Here is an 18,207-nt window from a genome sequence, read left to right on the forward strand (position 1 = left end):
TATTTGAAAAAAATGGAAATCTCTCTCTTAGTGCCTTTTGATGGAGAACATATTGAGTGGCTCATGTATTGTGCCATCATAATGTTGATGTTTTGTTGTTTTTGAAGAATTGATTGTTGTTTTGCACTTTTAGAGTTGTTCTACTAGAGTGGTGGATTTTCTATTCTGTTTTATAGACTTTTTTTAAATAAAAGAAATCTAGTCAAAAAAGTGGTACATTTGTCTATTGAAGTAGTAAAACATAAAGCCAAAAATACCAAAAGACTAATAGGTTTACAAATAAATAAAGTTTATTAAAAAAAAAAATTTTTTTTTTTTACTTCGATTCCAGCTGAGTTGCTGCATTTCATACATCCCTGCACTTCAGTCAAGCACAGGAAGGGACTTAACTTGGAAGAGATTTCAATATGAAAATGAACTCAGAAACACTTTGGGAAGATAAACACTGGGTTGCTCAGCAATACAGAACGCATCTACAGTTTTAGCCCATATATTGTACATTGAAAATAAAACCAGCAGAAATAGAACAGAGCAAAACACACATGTATGCGATCGAAAGCTGAATGAAACACCTGCAAGGCATCATGGAGCGCATGGAAAGAAACCAAATTGTTGGAACATTAAATACTAAAAGACCTTCTTTGTGCTGGTGGCAGACAACAGATCGGCCCCTGAACAGGTCTGACTCACTTTCACCGACTAAATGGTCACAGATAGGCAGTTCACTGCAGACAGGGTTACATTTAGCTGACAAAATATGTAAATGACCTTTTATTGAAGCAAATATTTATATCGCAGCGCCAAGAAGCCTCTAAACATTCATTCTGAACAATGGATGAAAGTTAATTGAATGCTCAATTATTTATATTGAAAGTGACGATGAGATGATCTGCATTATATACAGGGTTCCGACACTATCTTTAAAAATCTGTATTTGATTTTAGTATTTTCCAGATAAGTATGAAAAACATAAGAATGTAAGAAATATATCTATTTCCAGACTTTGTTGGTTTAAATATACTTCACGTTGTTTTTTATTCATTAATGCATCTGGAAAACAATGCAGAAGTGTTGTTTCTCACCTAATTTCCTTAATATTTTACAACCAGAAAAACAAAAACATGACTAAATCTGATTATTTCCAGATTTGCAGCCAGCAAAAACCGAATCCACAATTATGAGACAATATGAATTTTAGATTCTAAAAGGCAAAAAACCAAAAGCTCAGGAAATGGCAAACATAGAAATGACTAACACATTCAATAGGCAAACCACCAGAGCAACACTGGGTGTTGTTTGTGAGCATAAAGTTTTTCAAGTAAGAAAATGCTTTCTATCCATAATTAGCTGTAGCGGCAAAGAGTTTTACTGCGTCTGAGACAAATAAAGACAAAGATTTGACTGTAGACCTTTCCCTGTTGTAAATTTATGTTGGACTTTTAAATGTATACAGTCAGAAAAGACAAAGAAATAAGGTAATTTTTAGTTGGTTTAGAGTTTCTCAATGTGTAGGAACCCTGAATATAGCAAACAATCATGGTTTGGACAGCTATCGTTGACCTATTTCAGCATGCAGTCTAATGTGCTTCATTGTTTTTCCTTTAGCTACTTTAAGCTGAGTAAAGACGTTTCACAATCACTCTATAATAGAGCAATACAGATGTGCTTTTTGGAAAATGTTACCTTAAGAGGAATTGTGCTACAACAACAGCTAAATACATTGTATAACATAGCATTGTTTCCTTTCCCTTTGACAATCTTGCTTTTAGATATAGTCAGTATTGTTTATAAATAATAAAAAAAGCACATGCATACACCACAATACATTAAAAATATATATATATATTTTTAATCACTGAAAATATAGGAACAATACTGAGATGGTGGCTTTGGAGTATGCCAAGTGCTGTTTAGTTGGTGTTCTCCTTTGTTGTGATGGTAACGAGTTGCTTGGCGGCTTTGGCGATGTCATAAGCACACTGGATGACCTGCTGGGTGACAAGCTGCATGTCCGGCCCTGAGCTGCCGTCCAAAGGCACGGCTTTCCGGCACTCGCTCTGTAGGCGGCAGGCGCTGGTGGTCAGCAGCCGCAGAGATCCTCTCACCGTCTCTGAGCGTGGCTTCTGCTCAGAGACACACAAAGAACCACTGTGAGGTTTCTGGGTTACAAAAGGATGAAGCTGACATGGACGGTGGACAATTCTCTGCATGTTAGATACAGTTCAGAAGCTTGCACTCATCATTGGCACGAGTCTCATTTTGAAGCTTTAATCATTGTGCAGTGAATGCAGCACCATCACTGGCAGGTGAACAGACCCTGTGTTTAAGTTTCAAACGTTAACCCAAATTGCTCAGTTAAGATGAGATGGTCAGGATGTTCAGACACAACCCAGGAAACACCAAGACTTGAGCCCATTATGAACTGGGAGGTTCTGGAGGACTGGTGTCATTGTCTCAATTCAACATAGTGACCAAGAAAGAATCCTCTTCTCCAAAATCAGCACCTTCAAAAGTGACTGAAATATGTAGCGGCCCACACAGACTGAATACCTTTTGAAGAAAAGCTTCATGGTCTGACGAGATGAAGCCTAGCTAGGGCTGAACTTGCAATATTACACCCCTTATCCACCTCTGGAGTTCATCACACATCCAGAACTGCTATGAACTGGAAGGAATAATTCAGAATTAAAGGACTGTATGTATAATTGTGACCCAGAGTGATTTAGAAAGAAATACACAATAAATCCAAACCCAGGCACCCAGTTATTGTGTTGTATTATTCCAACCACAAGACAAGGAGCCTGATGCATCATTAAAATCCCAGAACTATGATGAAGTTCATGCAGATGATGAATGGATACAATAATGTTTGACTGTAAATGCAAAAAGTGTTATCAAACCTTGGGGAAGAGGGCAGCCATTTCTGTTACAGCCACATGGATTCTTTCTGAGCAGGGGACAAAGCTGTGAGAAAAAAGGCTTTTTATGAGTTTAACATGGTCACATTCATGTTAAACTTAAATTAACAATTACACAAACTTATAATATTACTGATACTAAACAAAAAATAAGCTGCAATGATATTTAGCCATTAGAAGCTCTCAAGATACAGAAGTAATTGTTTCAAAGTAGCATGCCATATTAGAAGCAATCAACCACATAGCTATTTTTTTTTTTTTTTTTTTTACAGAAGACAATTTAACAATGTAGAGGCACATCAAAAAAAAAGAAAAGAAAAAGCAGAGCTTATTAGCAGGTGAGACTCAGCAGAGGAAATAGAGGAAAGAGGAAAATAAAATTGTGCCTGGGAGGCAGGGACAGAGGCCAGAGTACCAGGAGGTGGGGTCAGGGGACCGCAGGCTGAGAGGCTGGAGTGGGGAGGAGGCCTTCTCAGCCCATGGCACCAGAGTGCTGAAACATCCCAGGCTGTGACGGAGTCGTCGGACTCCCTCACGCTCACAGGGTCTACACACGGCGAAGGATGGGGGAGCCAAAGAGTATCGCAACAGGACAGCGTGGGTGGAGGCAGAATGAGAAGGGGAAACATTGGCAGGGAAAAGTGGACAAAAGGCATCAAAATAACAAACTAACTGAAAAATGATCAATGGAGGAGGGTTTGAAATGGAGGAAAGGACAAGAAGGCTGAAAATAACATGTGCTCTCCATTAGCCTGACCTGTCATGTTTATTATCCTGAGCGGCTCGCAGGAGCTCCTGAATGTTCTTGGTGATCTGCTCCGTTTTGCGGATGACGTCCTCTGTGCTTGGCAGTGTGGGGTCTGATTCCGTCAGCAAATCCTCCATCTCAGGGATGGAGTTGCCCTCTCCAAGCCACCCACTGCTCCTCAGCCTCCCCCTCCTGCCAAAGCTGCAGAGGGAGAAGTCAAAGAGAGTAAAAACATGAGCGACACCTAAAGTTTTCAAGTCATTCGAGTGTACAAAGCATAAAAGGTGCACAACTTCTGATTTGTTGGCATACATATCATCTTACCCAGAATCATCCATCTCTGAGTCATTGAATGTGTTGTCATAGTCGCTTTCTGGCATGCTGCTTTGCTTTTCCAGCTTTGACGTCTGGAGAGAAAGTTTGCAATAGAATAAACAGCATGCTACAGACTATACTATTCAATAATAAATGAAATATTCTTAATGTAAAACCTCTGCTTGCTGAATGTGTTCAATGAAAAGCTGAGGTGAATAAAACAGGCCAGCAAAGCTTTGAAGCCAGAGCATCAAACTTCAGCAATACAGGCAAGGAAAAAAAGATATTAGGAAAAAGAATATTTACAAAGTTCAAAAGGTTTGTTCAAATCAGTGAGAAGCCATATCTGTGCTTTAGCAACATCATGACCCAGTTTAAAAAGATCATAAGTGTATGGGAGCATGTGGATTCCTGAGTTGAAGGTTAAACTATTCAACAAAAAAGCTCCTGGTAGTTATTCACGTGTAGTAAAAAACAAAAGCCTCATATTGAAAATAAAATTGATGGCAGAGAAAAATACTACTAAATGTTTGTCTAACAAAACTTATTACTGCAGGAAAGCTTGTCCTAGCAGCATATTTTAAAGGATTTTTTAAACTTTAGACTCCAGAAGTGCCCAGACTTACAAGTACAGTCATGTCTTGCAAGCCTGTTTAGCATTTTCACAAACCGCAGGTCTCCACATTCTCAACGAATCCAGATCTGAATCTGAATCAGAATGCAGACCAAATAACTCACCTCAGGACATTTTCTTGCATTCAGTCATGACACAAATGTCACTGTTGGTCACTGTCTCATCTTTTCAAATAAACCTGTCTGGATCACAACATTTGGCAGCTACAGATGTGAGATTTTTCTCTCTTTTCTTGCAAAACCTGTCACCCACAGGACAAAATTAAAGTTGCAATGTTTTTGAAGATAAACAGGAAGCTGAAATGTAAATAAAAATAAATAATAATAATCTAATTAAGATTTCACAACCGTGCAATTTTCTTCCATTTTACCTTAGTGTTTAAAGTGTAGAGATATGATGTTCAAAAAAGCAACCTGCTTTCAATTCAAGGTTCAGCAGACACAATCAGGTATCAGGTTTTGACTTGATGACAAAAGAATTCACACACCTTGGACTTTTTTTTTCTTCGCCAAATTAGTCAAACGATACTGTACCCTATATTATATAGTATATATATATATATATATATAAACAAGAAACAAGATATATATACTCTAAACTTGATATCTAGCATTAAAACAAAATTCCTAAGTAATTCAGTTTAAGTGTCAAGAGGGAAAACATTGTTAAATGAAAACAACTTAAATTCTGTTAAAAGCCGTGAAAGAGACACGGCAAACAGGTGGAAGGAGGTGGTCTTGTCATAAGAGACTTCTTTTGGCCAACATGCTAAACACTCTGTGTTTTGAAACACTAATCTCACAGGTGAAACATAGTGACGGCCAAATCATGCTGTGCAGATACTTCAGCAGTGCCAGGTAAGCTGGTCAGAGTTGACTTATGTCTGGAGCAGAGATTCACCTTCCAGAAGGAAAACATCAAGACAGAGCTTTGATAAAATGGTTCAGTCAAAGCCCAGTCTTGAAACTGTGAGGATCTGTTTTTTTTTTTTTAAATAAATGCATGTTTACTGATGCCCTCCGTCCAGCCTGAGAAGAGCAAAACAGATACAGCTTCACCCAAAAATACTATTTTATAAACGACACCAACACAAGACGAGCTGAATACGGATGCATTGCACACTTTTCCAATTTTATTTGCTAATTATTTCTTTACTAATTTGTGTTAGTCTTTCCCATGGAGTTCGTCAACGTCTGTAAACGGTGACCAAACAGAAGCGAGTTCAAGGGGAATGAATGCTTTTGCAAGGCACAGCAAAACACTCTGCCTTCCCACTGGTTAACGGTGCGCTGAGGATGACGCTGGTGACGGCAGCCAGTGGGAGGTCGGCTCATGCAGCAGGGCAGATAAATGGCAGGAGAGCACAGGAAGCTTATGAAGGAGGGACAGGGAGAGTAGACTCCAAGTGGATTTGCCGTGTCCCACAAGGATGCAGGCCGAGCGCAAATGTACTTAACCGTTTGAGAAGCGTCGTCCTTGGACCAAGACAGGGTGGATGGAAATGAGGGAAGGGATGAAGAGGTCACAAATGCACCCCTTTCTGTCTAAAGACAGAGGTTAAATCATATTTCAATGAAAAAGTGTGAGGTAAAAAAAAAATATATATGAATGGCGATACACATCTCCCCTGGCAGAATAAATCTACTGGTAGTTATGACAAAATGGCTGAGTTAAAGGTGAAGAACCTATGAACATGAAATATATTGGTTTAAATCAGGAATTGGTTGTAATTGTGAAGTTATTTCCAAATGTCTTGTATTAACTGCATGGTCTCAAGTTTAACCATGACTTGTTGAAATTGAAAATCAAAACAAATGAGGTGTGTGTGTGTGTGTGTGTGTGGGTGTGTGTGTGCAGGAGTGTCATGCATTACAAAACACAGTGTTTATACGGTAGCTTTAATGCACATCAACATAAAACAGTACAAAATTCCAAAGCTAATCAACTTGCTTCCACAAATACAGTTTGTCCAAAGAAAGCAGCATTCCAGTAAACCGAGACAACGTAGATATGATTCTGAACTGGACACGGTGAAACGAGACAAATGTGTGGCATTGACATTTTCAATGAATCTCACGTCTTTGACACAGCTAAATACCCTGTGGCAAGTCAAATCAAATAAAAACACAAGGGCAGAGCGACATGACTGCAGACAAGGTGAAGAAATGAGGGGGGAAAGACAACGGAAGTGAGCAGTGGAGAGGAAGCTGCAGGGAGCGGGTCTTACTTACATGAGGCGGAAAGGGTTGCAGGCTGGGGAGACCCTCCTCTGGGTAAGGAGTTTCCCCTTTGGAAAGATAGGGCTTCAGGCCTGAGCCGGTCTCATACATTGACATGGGCCGACTGGCCCGCGCAGACTGCCGGCGTTTCAGGGCTGAGGGGCTGGACGGGTCAGGGTAGTTTGTACCGCTGGGGCTCTGATAGACATTTGTTGTGACCTGCCGCCTGAGAGAGGTGTTCTCGCTTTGCAGAGATTGCAGCTGGAAGAGACGGTCAGCAGTACACTAAGAGGCACTCTCAGCAAGGCAAGCTTTGGTCCCTGTTGCTAGTTCTGTGACGCTTACCCTTTCTGATTTTATCCTACAATTTCTACACATTTTAACTCAAATTTGATCTTGGCGACACTTTAATGTGGCGTTAATTTAGCAGCTCTTTGTCGATATTAAGAATTTCAAACACACAAACAAATCTGAAGTTGCTTTCATGACAAAACGTTTTAAAAATCTAGATTTCCATAAGACTAATCAACTCTATTGCATAAAACAAAATTTAGAAATATTGTCGGAGCTTCAGATTTAGTTTAAATAATGCCAGCATTCAGTAGCTACTAACTACTGTAAAACCAAATTCATGCAGACATGTCTGCCATATTCCCTGGACGACGTTTTTAAAAAGGACTTAATCTTGGTCTCAAAAATGCAAAGCAAGTTATAAGCAAGCGAGAGACTGTTGCACAAAGATGCAGCTACAGAACCATAAAAAAAGAGGCTCAGAAGAAAAGCAAAACCTGGCCCCAAAATGAATGCAGCAATTTGCGTTCGACAAAAAGAGGGAAGGAAGGATTTGGTAGGAGAAAGGAGGATAAAGTCTCCGATTTACGTTCAGAGAGCTGATATGTTTATGATGCGAAAAAAAGAAAAGGTCCAGGCCACATTACATGTCAAAATAAATCTAGTAGCAAGTATTGACTGGTTTGCATTAACAGTACTTTATCTAAATGTGGACACTGACTGCTACCATCCACAAAAATGAAGCCCAAGTACAGGTACATGTCATTTCAAAGTTTGAAATATGTCTGTGTGCAATTCATCTTTAAGATATGCGATTCTCTTTTTTGAACTAATTAACTAAAATAAATTAACATTTAATTTACTGAGAGGCATCATGTTTATCCTAAAGGGTCTATTAACAAGTCTTAGAAAAACAGGTTCTAGAAAATACAAATGTCGAAGGTCTAAAATGCACAAAACGTGTGCAACATGAGAGCAAGTAGGATCTATTTTCTGTCTGTACATATGAAGACAGGTGCAGCTCAACATGCCAGTAGATCATTCACTGTGTGATTTAATCACAGATTAAAGACCAGAGCAACAGGGTTCCAGGTTTGTTTGACCAGTATCTTTCAGTTCAATGCATCTAGTTAGAAAACACAACAAAAACATTTCCAACATTTGAAATATAAAGACAGCATATGTGGTAAAGCAACATACACACACAAACATACATGGTTCGTTAGTCACCATTGTGTCATTAAACGTTAAAATCCAGGGTAAATTATGTCATGCTTTATTACAACATGCTTGTTAGTAACATTAGATGCCATAGCATTCACTCCAACTGATAACACAATAAAAATATAATCCGTTATTAAATGGAAAGAAATAAAATAAATGACGCCTTGCTTTTTCTGAAAGTCAACCGAACAAAAACAAATAAAAAATAAAAAAAAACAAGGGGAAAAAAAATATGAGTTTTTTTTTATTAAGATTCTGAAACATGCTGGTCAAAAAGAAGCCTGATCGATTCAATCTCACTGACTGATCAGTTCACAACCTCCAACACCAGGGAGCGCTCACACTGCGCTGCGGAAGCTGCTTTGTGTCTCCACAAACTCCCTCACCCTCCCAGTCAGCGACCCCCCCCGGGGTTAGTGATCTCATTGGTGCAGCGCGGGGGATACCTTTTTCTGCATCAGCCTCAGCTCGTCGTTCAGATCGTCGTTGGCTTTCAAGAGCTGCTGGATCTTAGCTTCGGAGGCGCTGAGCGCATTTTTCACCTCCATGTATTCGTGCATAGTTACAGGGCCGTCAGAAATGTCAGAGTCCAGGCTCTGTTGAGGAAACTGGTTAAAGACAACTCCACCAGCAGGGAGCATGTATCCTCAGTCAGTGGTCAAATACCTTGGTTCTGTCTCCTTTGCTTGAAGGGAGCTCTTGATCTGTATCTTCATCTGAAGCCACGCTGTCATAATCACTGCTGTGTCTGACGGCCACACCCTTCAATATGAGTTCAACATTGTCTGGAATAAACGGGACCAAAATCGCGTGTTTACTGTCGGTCCGTTTGAAACAGCAGCTTACAAAAGTATTCAGTGTTCCCTTGAACTTCCCCACATTTTGTAATTCTACAACCACAACCTTCAATATTTGCTTCTGGAGTTTTACCAGAACACGGCAACTGATAGTTGTAGATATTTGATGGTAATCGCACCCCTCACGCTATACTTGAACACTACAGGTTTGTTTCTTCCAGGTTTGCACATCATGAGGCTAAACATTTAGCCCGCGTTTCTGCACAGAATAGTTCGAGTTCAGTCGGATTGGAGGGAGAGGCATCTTTAAATCTGGCAATAGATGGGCAACTCATTTCATTTTTTATTTTAACTCAATAATAAATACGAATAGTCAGTATAACAGCTGAAAGAAATCATGAATGAAGGAGCGCAGCATAATACTGCTACCACTATGTTTCATGGTGGAGAATGTGTTCAGAGGGATGTGAAGGGCAAATTTTTCACCAAGCATAACATTTTGCATGTAGGCAAAAAAAGAAAAAGGTTTAATCTCCCACCCACCCAGATCACCATGTGTTCTGTGATCACTTATCCACACTGACCAGGTTTAAGAAGTGTACAACTAATATCGCAGATACGCTGGGCATCTCTCCGCCTCAGAGTCACCACAGGCCCTCTACTGCTTCTCCGATGGCTCTCCTTGTTTTGGTAGATTACCAAAGATTGGGATTTTGTTTTACAGCCTACTTCTCTATCAAACTTGCTCATAACTCTATCCCTCGCCTGTCCGCTATGTTTTTCCACAATGCTGTCTCTTCAGTACAATATTCTTAACGGGGAATTGCTGTAAATGTGGGCTCTAGTTCCACTTCAGTCAAACAAATGCTCTGCAGAACAATGTGCTTTTTAAGTTAAACCTAAAAGGCATATTTAAAAAGCATTTACAGTGAAATTAAATTACAAATAGCCTTAGTCATAATTGTAATGTCACAAAATGTTATGATGTTCAGGCCAATGTGAGTACTATTGTAGTTTTCTGTACATTAATGTCAGCAGCATTCTGGATAAAGTAAGAGGAGCTACAGACCTTTGGGACTGCTGACAGAATTCCCTTGTTGTCTGCGTTTGGCGTCACTTAAAATATCAATGACTAGAGTTGCAAATTCATGTGCATTGAATCTTGCAAGCTTCTGTCGTCCCTAAAGACAAATAACCAGTCAAACAACTGTACCAAGATTAAATTTGCAGTAAAAAGCAGAACCTCTGCAGCAGAACCTCTGTGAAGCTGACTCACCTGGTTTCTTGTTGATGAATACTCTGGATTTACAGGAAGGAAAGGAACCAGAGTTGTCTCCGACACCAAGGTGCTGTGATTCTGTGTTGCCAACCACACTGCAAACAATCACATACAGATAACAGAGGTGTGCAAAGCTGCACCTTACTGCAAGCCGGTCAAAAAATAAAAAAATGGCACTTTGATGACATACAACCACAGACAGCTTTTCTAATTAAAAGCTTATTTCTCCTTTACCTGCATCTGTCTCTCGTCTGTCCACTTCATCATACACGTCCATGGCCAACTCCTCAAATAAATGATTACTGAGCTGGATAAAAGTAAGAAAAGCACATTTAGCTTGATGGAAACTGAATGAATAAAACTGCTAAGGGCAAGACAAGTACTCACTGACTGCAGTTTTCTCTTTGCGGCTTTTGCAAGTTCTGTTAAATCTGGACTTCTACAAAGAGAAAAGGTCATTTTTACAATTATATGCAGACGAATTTAACCCATCTTTACTCTTTAACTAAGTTATACTTACACATTTCTGCTCCATCAAAAGAGAGCAAGTGAAAAAGTTCAAATATATCATTTAAATGTAATTTAAAAAGCACACTGTTCTGCAGAGCAATTTTCAGACTGAAGTGAAATGAGAGCATACATTTTTGCATTATTTGCTAAAACTGTAACTTGAGTGGGTCTGTCTCCTCTAAACTAGATTAAACAAAACAGTTAGTGGAAGGTGGGGAGAGAGAGAGAGAGCGACACAGGCATGAAAACGTGGCCGAAAGCATCAGTGTAAACAAATTCAAGACCCTGAAGATGAATGGAACGTACCTGTCAGCCATCTGGGGAACGATGAAGTGCTCGCCATTTTTATGATCTAAATGAGTCAAGAGGAGAGTTGTGGATTTATTTAGCATAACCATTACTAACAATAATTTCACATGGAGTCTGCCCTTGCATGTTTTATCTGTTGAATTTTCTGATCAGATGAGTAATTAAAGAAAAAAAATGAATGGTCGTTTGTTTCCTGTTGTCACCATATTAACTGACATAATGCTGTTTATCTCTCTTTCTTAATTGTGATGGCTAAATTGATAAATGATTTCTCCAAACAATCCTGCTGCATAATTTGCTACAATATATATCTGCTACTCTTTCTCTCCATGTCTGAGCCAAATAAGTATTTTGACTCTCCTTCTATCTAACCTGTTAGTGTAGTGCAGTTAAACCTTCAAAAATAAAACAAACCAGCTACATATGATAAAAGTGATGTGTACAATTACTGCACGGCTCACTAATATAAAGCATGTAGTTGAGACATCTTTCAGTATTTATTCTCCATTATTCTGGAATAAACCTACAGAAAAAAGCAAAAATGCCGAAACACCGAGTTCTTTTAAATGAAGGCTAAAAAGCCATTTGTCTAGCGTTGCCTTTGATTAATAACTGGAGTTTGTTATCACTACTGTCTAGCATGGACATTGTGTTATGCAATGACGCCTTAGTTCAGCGTTCCAACCGTAAAATTATCACTCTTTAGCATCTTTTGGCTGCATGCTCAGCTGCCTTGTGCTTGCTTTTTTCCCCTTTCCCGCTTCATTTCTTAAATATTTGTCGAAATCAGACAAGAAATCAAATACAGCAAGTCTGAACAGAGCCTGAAAGGAAAGAAAATCACAACCTGTGCTGTATAATCTCTCACTACTTTCATTACTGGTTTCAGATAATGAAATACAATTACCAAAGCATGCACAGACCAATTAAGCAGAACTCTCAAAGAACTCTGTGTTACACATCTGTCGCTGCTTACCTGGTTTTCTGCCACATAAATAAAACGCCAGTCGATCAGTGAGCTCATACTGAATCTCCACCAGCCTGTCTGCCAGGTCGTAGTGACCAACCTCTCTGAAAAAAAAAAACAACACAGCAGTAATACAAATAGTTAAAGATGTGTAGATCCAGAAATGTCATGAAAGACTAAAAACACACTGTTAATAACGAGAGGCTATACTTTGCATGGTCAATGGGCGTTTTGCCGTTGCTGTCTAGAGCTCCAGGATCAGCCCCATACACAGCCAGCAGTTCAGCCTGAGACACTTGGCCTGCCTTTGCAGCTACATGCAAAGGAGTGTTTCCTTTGTCCTGGAAGAGACACATCAGTTATCGGCAACGCCGTGAGAAGAATCAGCACAACAAAAGAAAAGAGCATTAAAATGAAAAACCAAGTCTTACTGGATGGAAAAAATTAGCTTGTGCTCCCAGAGACAGCAGCCTCAAACAAGTCTCGAGATTTCCTGTGCGCACACTCGAATGAAGTTGCTGAAAAGTAATTTAGTTAAAAAAACATATATTACAGAAACACGACAAGCTAAAGAATCAATGGATGTTATGACAAAACATCTAAGTACTACATTATTCTTGCATCCTGTAATAAATATATGCACAAAAGCCTTAAAATGAAACTGTTGCTTCAGCAACCTGCGGACCCAAAGATCCCAGGATTTGCTGCAGTTCCTCACTTACCATCATCCCCACTGAAGGTGGAGGCAAGATATGGTTCAGACTTCTTTGTCAAAGTTTCTGTCAAAATTTTAGTTCTAACCAAAAACAGAGTTATCCTTATGAAGACCAACAGACAACTGCCTTTCTTTAATACCATGTTCCTTTGTCTTTGTGGTTATGAAACCTAATCCTGCGCCAGGTTGTATTTATACGCCAACGAAACAAAAAGTCATGGTTTACTAAAGAGAAGCTCATTAACTTTAAAAAGCAAAGTATAAACTAAAAATATCTTTGTTTTGTATGAATTGAACCCGTTATTTCTGCTAAAAATATATATATTTTAAATGCAACGCAGCTACTTCTTCTTACCTTGCTTAAATCCTTTGCTGTAGAGCTGTCGTCGTCACGGCACGGCATGCGATGGACAAACGCCAGCATTTGATATTTGGCTCTAATAAACTCAGATTTGTTTGGGCTTTTGAAACAGAAACATGAAATGAATGAGTAAACAGCAATCTTTTTTTTCTCATTGATATTTTTATGATTAACATTATGAATTCCATCCATAGAGATAAAAAAAAAAAACAACAACAACAACCACATCTTCAATTCAGGGATGTTTGCTATTCATTTCAATATTGATCTTTTCAGTTTTGCCAAGCATACTGAATTTTGTTATCTCCTGTGTTTGTGCAAGTCATTTCACCTCGTTGAAATTTACTACCTTTAAAAGTTCTGATTATTTTGTACCTGCCTTATAAGACAGTCGGAATATTCTTAACATCAACTATCATGACACTGAATTGGAAAAGGTTATGTATAACAGAATATTTCATATTTTGGTAGCATTTTTCTTTCTCTATCATGTAAGGCTGGACGGATGAAACATCCTTTAATAAATCTGGGAATAAAAAGTTCAAAATTGTATCTCTGCTATCAAATTACTAAAGTGTCCAATCGGGGTGGGACAGAAAGCATCTCAGAACCAGGGTGAACTATGGGGCTGTGGGGATACAATAACAAGGAATTCAGACCAAAGCGTCGCAGCTCCACTTTAAAAAGGCCACAACTGGATGATTTAAATGTGAAAATGAAGGATTTGAAACGATTATATGTCCACTTTAAATTTGATTTGCTCAGTTCTCCATATCATCTCCACAATTAAGTGTGAGCAAAGAGCATTTGGTTGGCTGCACAGATATGCACAATCGTTACTCGTACTCCTAGAGATTAAATAAGTCGTGCATGACATCAGATGAACATACGGACACAATATCATAGCTGAATATTGTAACGTCTACATCAATTCTGATCAATAATCCGTTTCCTGAAACTTGTTCTTTCCGCCATCATTACAGTTTTCTCACCGTGTCCTGCAAGCTTTAGCATCGCATATGGTGAGCATCATGGGGCCGCTGCAGACCAACCAACCGGCCAAAAATATTATTGGCATGCAGAATTTGAATACATGGCTCTCGAAATATGATATCTAACTAAATATTACATCAGGTAAGTGCAGGGCTATGAAACGGATGACGGGAGTTTAACACAAGGGTACAAAATAGGGGTACTAATTGGCCAAGTGGTAAACTGAGCCCCCACCGCATAGATGCTCCACAAATAAAGACTGAAAAACACAACAAAAGCTCTTACTGAAGTTTGTCCTGAGGACTGGCTTTACGTTTTCCACTCATCACAGATGCAGGGTCCAGAAGGGAGTGCTCCCATATTGAATTTGCACCATTGTTGTATAATGTCTGCACCATCTAGACAGAGTAAAACAGACGATTGTTTAAAATGCATCTCATTCAATGACAATAAACTGTAACTATAACTATAAAGATATGTGCTGTGTAACGTCAAGGCATTCCATGCCTACTTGGTCTGTAGAGAAGACACTTTCACGGCGTGCCGAACAGTACTGCAAGCAAAGCTCAACATAAATCAGGATTATCTCTCTGTGGAGGGTCATTAACCTGAAGCTGCGTTGGAGGCCATGTGGAATGCGTCAGGTGACGGACTTGGGAGCTGTGCCTGCCGAGACCTCGATGAACGCTGCAGCACTCGTCGCAAATCAGCACTCCCCTGTTCACGGAGGCCCAGCGAGGCTCTGGAAGACAGGAAGATAAAGTCAAAATCAGACCTAAACCATCACACTACCGCCACCATTTCTGGTCAGTACTGACATCATACTGACTGTCAGTATAGTGGTTAGATTCTAAAGTGCTGTGTTAGGTTTCAGTCAAATGTAACATCACACTCGCTATCAAGATCTTTTTGGGGGGAAGTTTATGCTGGGGATTATTTGTTCCTTTTGGTCATCAGTGGTTTTGTCACTATAACTCTCATATAGAGGCCATTTATGCCCGGTATCTCTCCTGTTTCTAAATCTTGAACTTTAAAAGATGCAAATGAGGCCTACATTACTTTAGATGTTGTCTGGGTTGCTGTGGGACCTCCTGGTTGAATCCTTGATGTGTACTTGGAGTAATTTTGACTGCCTGGCCTCTTCTGGGAAGATTCACCACTGCTGCATATTTTCTCCAGTTGTAGATCATGGACTTTGGTTTGCTGGCATCCCCAGCAACCCTTCACAGACTGATAAAAGCCAATTACTTTCTAACTGGCAGAGAGGACTGGGTACATCTTGCAAAGCCATTAAGGAAAATACACAGGCTTTAAACAATGTACTTTTTTCCCCCACCAAGATGCATAACACAAACCTCATATTTTGTGCTAAAGTTAAGAGTCACTACACAAAAAGCAATGTCTTACAGCTCACACAGAATTGTTATGTTTAAGAAGTGTAAACGCTTACATAATCATGGGAAGGTCTGCTGACCTGACAGTTGTCTAGCAGATAGTAATGCCCACCATAAAAGGTCACTGCTAAAGAAGTTGGATGCTCAGTGTGGTTTATACAAGTATGACAATGAAAGACAGAGTGAAAGGAAATGGGTGCATTGGTTGATTTAAGTCACTTCTTTACCAGACAGTTTTAAGGCTGCTATTAAGAAACCCAGGTTTACCTTCAACCTTTTACTTTTTGATAGTCTAATTTCTTAAGAGGTTAAAATCTCACATATTATTCATCAATCGACTATTAAAATTACATCTTAGAACATCTGCATGCGAATGCAACCAAAGAAACCAAACTACAGGTCAATTCCGTATTGTTGCAATAGTCCCTTGAAGCTGCTTTAACTGCATGTTAAAGTGAGGCTGTGCAGTGTGTTAAAAGTTTCTAAAAAGGAAGTGAGGAACAGCAGTTAGAGGTGGAAGCACCTTCTGACAGAGCAGCTTCCTCTTTCGCTGCTGTGTTCAGGCAGAAGAGAAATGAGAAATAGAAATGAGCCACATGTGAAAGTTATGCATGTTGCCACAAACCGAAACAGAGAGATGTAACACAGTTTGCTACACTACTGTCTTTATCCTGCAGAGGAACTTTCTGACACCAAACAGGAGTTCAAAACCAAATAAACTCATAAGATCCTTACAAGGTCTAAATTGTCAGACATACTGAGTGTCTGGCTTTGTGAAAGGGCAGACACTGAGGACTGTAAATGTCTAAGTAGCAGCTGAGGTTCAGGAGCAACAGCTGCTGGGGTTGGCGCTCAGATTCTGTCTCCTGGGTCTCTCTTTTTCTCCATTTAATAACCCTCTGCTGGGACTTGCTGACATGCCTCCTCCAAGAGCTGCTAAACTTAATGCCTCATCCTGAAACTCTAAAAATATTAACACTCAACAACCGGTGCCAGCCATATGCTGGGGCAGCTGCTGAGAAACGCCCAGGGTTAACTAATCCGAGTGACAAGATGACGGACGAGGTCCTGCATACTTCACAAACTTTCTCATTTACCAATAAAGAGGAAAAGACAGTTGCTTAATATTTTTGAAGAAAGGGAAGCTATGCGTTTGATTTTCTCCCAGTGAATCAAACACATTATAACAATAAAAGAATTGTTCGGTAAGAACAGCAGTCAATTCGCTTTGCATCCTGTTTTGCTTCCTGTGACTACTGAAAAACATCACGTCACTTCTTTTTCCTACGAATGGAAGCTTTGAAAAGTATCTGAGACACAATGCAGTCATTATTTGTTCCGCTTTCACAGGCCCATTAGAGTGTGAAAGCTCACTCCAAGTTTCTCCCAGGCCTATAATTTACTTCAACAAACAGATGCCATTCGTCTCATGTTGGACTGCATTTGGTCTGGGTTGGTTTGAAAGTCTCATTGACTGAAATCTTGATTAGAAATACTTAAGAAGATTTTTTTGATTGGATGGCATTTCTTCAGTTTAGTATACCATGGCTAAAATGTAGAGCTTTACTATTTTTTTTTAATTCCCAAAAGAGGAGAATTTACTGAATCAGCCAATTTGTCTGCAGATTGATGTCATCAAGTACCCCTAAACCATAAAGAAGATTTAAAGAAAGAGTTTAAATACCAATTCTACGAATTACCTTCAATATTTACCCATATTTGTTGTTTTTAATGGTAAAAATATCTTATTCTACAGTGTTCCACATGAGACTAAATGAAGGATAAATAAAGAGACTGTTAGTGTTACAGGTCAGCTAACTGATATTTTTTCCAACTTCAAAAGTAAACCAAGATACATTTTGTGATTTGAAAAGAATCAAGGGACAAAAAAGATATACAGAGGATTTTCAGCTTTTAAAATATTGCATCCGTCCTAATTTTTACCCTATGTCATATCTGAAAGTTCGCTCAACCATCCTTCAGATTAAATAGTTAGTTCTTATGTCATATTTGACATACATAATTTTACTAACATACTTACTTTTAGCAATTTTGAAGCAGTGTGTAAATGCCCGTTCCATGTTTATATATGCTGATTGTAAGTTGTCACCCATAGTGCTGCTACTTAGTACCCTGGTGGTAGTAACAACCTTTTCTTCCTCTTCTTCTTGTTTTTCTTTTTTATGGCAGTTGGGAAACAACTTCTAGGTGCATTACCGCCACCTTCCAGACTGGAGTATGGATCGGATGTCAATTCACTATAATCTTCCCATAGTAAACAACCTTTTCACCATGTTAGTGTTCTTCTTAGGCCTTCTAATGAGCCATCATTGGATCCAGGTGCTCTAAGCCAGGGAGAGAACTAAAAGATGCAGGATGCCGGCCCTCCAGTACGAACTTTGGGCACCCCGGGGCTAAAGGCAGCACAACACAGACTTTAACGTCATAAACTGTGCAGCCCTAGGACAGCGGAGCGAGGTACATGTTTAGAACTGCATTAGTTTGTGAAAATAGCGTTGCTATGCAATGTTTT

General features: G+C 39.4%; 2 protein-coding genes across 14 annotated transcripts in view; one reads left to right on the plus strand and one right to left on the minus strand.

The window, feature by feature from the left end:
• git2a (G protein-coupled receptor kinase interacting ArfGAP 2a) overlaps nt 1-18,207 on the minus strand; it is a 20,360-nt gene continuing 2,153 nt past the window's right edge. For 2 of the 13 annotated variants that reach the window (XM_044110905.1, XM_044110901.1), the window contains exons 2-22: nt 14,889-15,022; nt 14,566-14,678; nt 13,282-13,387; nt 12,643-12,729; nt 12,422-12,552; nt 12,221-12,315; nt 11,242-11,287; nt 10,946-10,951; nt 10,813-10,864; nt 10,660-10,732; nt 10,423-10,520; nt 10,216-10,327; nt 9,016-9,134; nt 8,796-8,945; nt 6,847-7,095; nt 6,073-6,159; nt 3,991-4,073; nt 3,676-3,867; nt 3,334-3,465; nt 2,901-2,964; nt 1-2,123 (exon numbers count right to left, since the gene is read on the minus strand). In XM_044110905.1, coding sequence (XP_043966840.1) covers nt 1,911-2,123; nt 2,901-2,964; nt 3,334-3,465; nt 3,676-3,867; nt 3,991-4,073; nt 6,073-6,159; nt 6,847-7,095; nt 8,796-8,945; nt 9,016-9,134; nt 10,216-10,327; nt 10,423-10,520; nt 10,660-10,732; nt 10,813-10,864; nt 10,946-10,951; nt 11,242-11,287; nt 12,221-12,315; nt 12,422-12,552; nt 12,643-12,729; nt 13,282-13,387; nt 14,566-14,678 — 2,208 coding nt within the window. In that variant the 5' untranslated portion in view covers nt 14,889-15,022 and the 3' untranslated portion in view covers nt 1-1,910. Of the gene's footprint in view, nt 2,124-2,550; nt 2,666-2,900; nt 2,965-3,333; nt 3,466-3,675; nt 3,868-3,990; nt 4,074-6,072; nt 6,160-6,846; nt 7,096-8,795; nt 8,946-9,015; nt 9,135-10,215; nt 10,328-10,422; nt 10,521-10,659; nt 10,733-10,812; nt 10,865-10,945; nt 10,952-11,241; nt 11,288-12,220; nt 12,316-12,421; nt 12,553-12,642; nt 12,730-13,281; nt 13,388-14,565; nt 14,679-14,888; nt 15,023-18,207 lie in introns of all 13 variants that reach the window. The other 11 variants (XR_006370128.1, XR_006370130.1, XM_044110902.1 and 8 more) reach the window with 11 other exon arrangements.
• ankrd13a (ankyrin repeat domain 13A) overlaps nt 18,036-18,207 on the plus strand; it is an 11,420-nt gene continuing 11,248 nt past the window's right edge. The window contains exon 1 of the mRNA XM_044110913.1: nt 18,036-18,152. The gene's annotated coding sequence lies outside the window, so the exon portion shown is untranslated. The remainder of the gene's footprint in view (nt 18,153-18,207) is intronic.

Source organism: Gambusia affinis, linkage group LG03 (genome assembly GCF_019740435.1).
Source record: "Gambusia affinis linkage group LG03, SWU_Gaff_1.0, whole genome shotgun sequence".
Lineage (NCBI taxonomy): Eukaryota > Metazoa > Chordata > Actinopteri > Cyprinodontiformes > Poeciliidae > Gambusia > Gambusia affinis.